This window comes from Pyxicephalus adspersus, chromosome 7, assembly GCF_032062135.1.
Source record: "Pyxicephalus adspersus chromosome 7, UCB_Pads_2.0, whole genome shotgun sequence".
Taxonomy (NCBI): Eukaryota; Metazoa; Chordata; class Amphibia; order Anura; family Pyxicephalidae; genus Pyxicephalus; species Pyxicephalus adspersus.
The window spans coordinates 19264022-19267336 of NC_092864.1; the positions used below are offsets into that span (position 1 = coordinate 19264022).

At 37.0% G+C, this 3315-nt stretch overlaps 1 protein-coding gene across 1 annotated transcript in view; it reads right to left on the bottom strand.

The window, feature by feature from the left end:
- The window catches only part of INTS1 (integrator complex subunit 1), a gene marked incomplete at its 5' end in the record, with an annotated part of 48790 nt that extends 45652 nt beyond the window's left edge, over window positions 1-3138 (bottom strand). Inside the window, 5 exon segments of the mRNA XM_072417755.1 lie at window positions 224-333; window positions 757-916; window positions 1172-1309; window positions 2028-2224; window positions 2865-3138. Of these exon segments, the coding sequence (XP_072273856.1) occupies window positions 224-333; window positions 757-916; window positions 1172-1309; window positions 2028-2224; window positions 2865-3138 (879 nt within the window).
- Window positions 3139-3315: the final 177 nt, after the last annotated feature.

Sequence of the window (3315 nt, forward strand, 5' to 3'; positions counted from 1 at the left end):
CAGCACAGCGGACATCTTGCACAGGGAGCAGGCAGCAGGGACATCTTAATGTGTATTTAATTTAGCAAGCGTTTCTCCAGAACAGCGCCATTAAAGTGGCCAAGCAGTGTAATGCAGTACATGTATTGAAAATGTGATCTGAAATTCATGCCGGAAAACTGAAAGAAGCGGATTATCGATGGACAGATTTTCTATTGTCAACCTGTATTTAGGAAGTAATAACATACCGTGGCATTAACTGTCCTTCCTCCTCAGGGCTTAGTTTTTCCTCAGCTATGAGCAGCTCACTTTGACTATCCTCTTCTTCTGTCAAGGATGGATGAGGACTGTTGCCTGGTGTAACAATACAAGGAGAGAAGATTGTTGGCTATAAATTGGATGATGCACAAACTAAGTGACATTTAGGAGCTATTCATGCTTGTTATTTTGTGATGGTGCATTTCATCATGCATTATGAACCCCAACCTATCTTGTCAATGCATTGTAACCTGTAACGCAACAAATTGTAAAATAATGTTCAATGCAAAATGCACCTAATAGCATACATTGTGATGCACTATAAAAAAAAGGGTAAAGACCTGTTTTTGTTTCTTTTTGCCTAATTTAGTGTGTTGGCAACTAATTCATAATTAGTCGGCTGCCATAACACAACCTGCAATTACACACTGCAAAGAATTACATTAGTATAAATACCCTAAATTTTTGAGCTTCCAAAGTTTTGCATGATTAGTTTTATTCTATAAAAAAATACAATACCAGCACTGAGGTCTCCTGCAATTCGACCAGCTTCTCCATGTACTGCCATGCTTTTAGGGGGCATTTTAGTGCAGAACGCAGTCTGGATGTTTTCCACAAAAGTCTTGCAGTGTGGGCTGTCCACCCAAATCCTCTCTCCTAAAGAGTCTTCTATGTACACCTAAAGAAAGCCATGTAGAAACAAAGGTAATTGAAAATTTCACACACAAACAGATATCTATTTTACATTCAGCACACATTATGTACACACATATGTACTGTGAAAAATACAATGCACAGTAATATAATGCAAAAGTATTTTACAGGAAGTTAATAGGGTCCTTTTAACTTAACACTATTATTATGGGAGAAATAAATAACATGAAAAATATGTATTGTCACATATGGATATGTATTTCACATCCATCTTTCTAACCTTAACAAATATTTCCGGCCAGTTCTCATCTTCTTCGTAGGCTGCCATTAGAAGATTGCAGGCCAGAACGGACACCAAGCTGTTGCCTTTGGCTTTGAAATTTATTGTGGCGTCTCTTCGTAGCAAGCTGCACAAAGCCTGAAACACAGTATACATTAATACTAATAATCAACAGCTGAAAAAAAAGATATCATCAACTGAGCTATAGGCAATTAGATCAAAAATGAAAATCTAGTATTGTATTTGTAATATAAAAAAATGAAACACATTGTTTTAAATGTGAAAACACTAACACAGCTTTTTAGCCAACCACCACTCTACACTAAAATAAAAATACATCTACAGACTTTGTGTGTGACAAGCAAACACACACAGACTTTAGTTACCTGTACCATGAAGTATATGATCCTAAATTAAAGCACAAAAGGCTGTCTTTGGCCTCTATTACCAGCACATGTCCTGATATAAAAAAGTAAATGAACAGACTATTATTCCCCATGGTAGGCACAGGCAGGTGGGTTTTAATTGTTCCCCATCGATGACCCTGGTATAAGATAAGTACTTTAGATTAAAGTGGGTTATAAATGGATATAAACACTTATCAGCTCTGCACAGGTCAGATCAGTGAGACCACTAAATATTATCTGTAGTATGTTTGTATAAGGAGATTTTTTGATATTCCTTTTAACATGGGGTGCAGTAAAGCTTTTGTGTGTTTTTATATCTGCTGCATAAAAGTCTACTTTATGTTAACACTGATTAGAATAAAGGTAACCCTTTTACAAAAAACAGAAATCAGTAACATACATATATATGTACTAGAAAACAATTTAACATACACAATAAATAACCTCACCTCTATGACGCCTTCTGTTGCGAATATATTGGGCTTCATTTTTGCCAGGTACATTAAACTTAAATACAACGTGGGATCTGGTTTTGCTCTATTTATCTTAAGTTGCTTTACTGCTCCACAAAGAACCCCTTCAATTCTATCGTCGTTGCCTTCTTGCTCAGAAGCCTCAATATCATCTAACAGGGATGCTGGAGGAACTGAAAGAATAATATAGGATAAAGGGATAAGGAGGATCATCAGAACGTTTTCTGAACAAGATTTACTAGAACAATACTTGATGCTACGAAAAATCAAAAAGTAGCAACCCTGTTGAAAATTGGTGATTTTTACAGCTGATCTCCACTTTCAAAAATGGAATGGACAAGAAATTGGCATTTTTATTAACAACCCTTTCTTTGGTGAACTGGTTGCTCAACCACTGTCAATCTAATCTTGCATATTGATTCTACTAAAAAATGTCCAGGCATCTAGGCTTCAATAACCTCAGGAAGGGAATTGGTTAAACCTATCACAACTCTGGGCAATATCATTTTTTTAGAAAAATGTAGTAAGAAAAAAAAAAAACTCAAAGAAATTGAAAAACTCCTTAACTATAAGACTATGTACTGTAGTGGTTAAAATACCTTTCAAAATTCCTTAGCTACTAATAGTGCAGGTCACAACATTTATGAAAAGAAAAATAAACAGCTGAAGAGAACTTCAGAGACAGTAATGAAAGCAGCAAAAGACACATATAAACAGTGTGTGTGTAATCTAAGAAAGTACTTGTTGACCTGCACTGCATAATAAATCCCAAGCAAATACGGAACATGTTCTAGAGTAAACAGGCATTGGCACCTTCAATTGGGACAACAGATGGCTCTTTGATAGATGGAGAGATCACTCTCTTCTCTGCTACAGCCGCCTCAGCCAATCGCCCTAAGGAGGTAGTGGATGAAAGTTTGGGCCTTTTAGTGAGCCCGGACAGTCCTGAAGTGCTGGGTATTGCAGCTGGGGCCTCTCGCTTCCTTTCAGAGGTCAGGCCAGAAGCAGCTGGCTTCAGAAGGTTGGAGGGGGCTTTGGAGTCACTGGTTTGTCCCTTGGAGCCCAGAGCAATGAAATCTCCTGGAGGAGCATGACCTGCATATGAATGAGAAGAACAAATAGAAGAAGAAATAGACATACAAAAAAAATCTCAAGAAAACACAGAGCTACAATAAGACATAACTGACATGAGCTGTCAACTAATCACAATGCTTTGGGTGATGATAATTTATTAGGTTACTTCATTACTTTGTGGTAAAAAAAA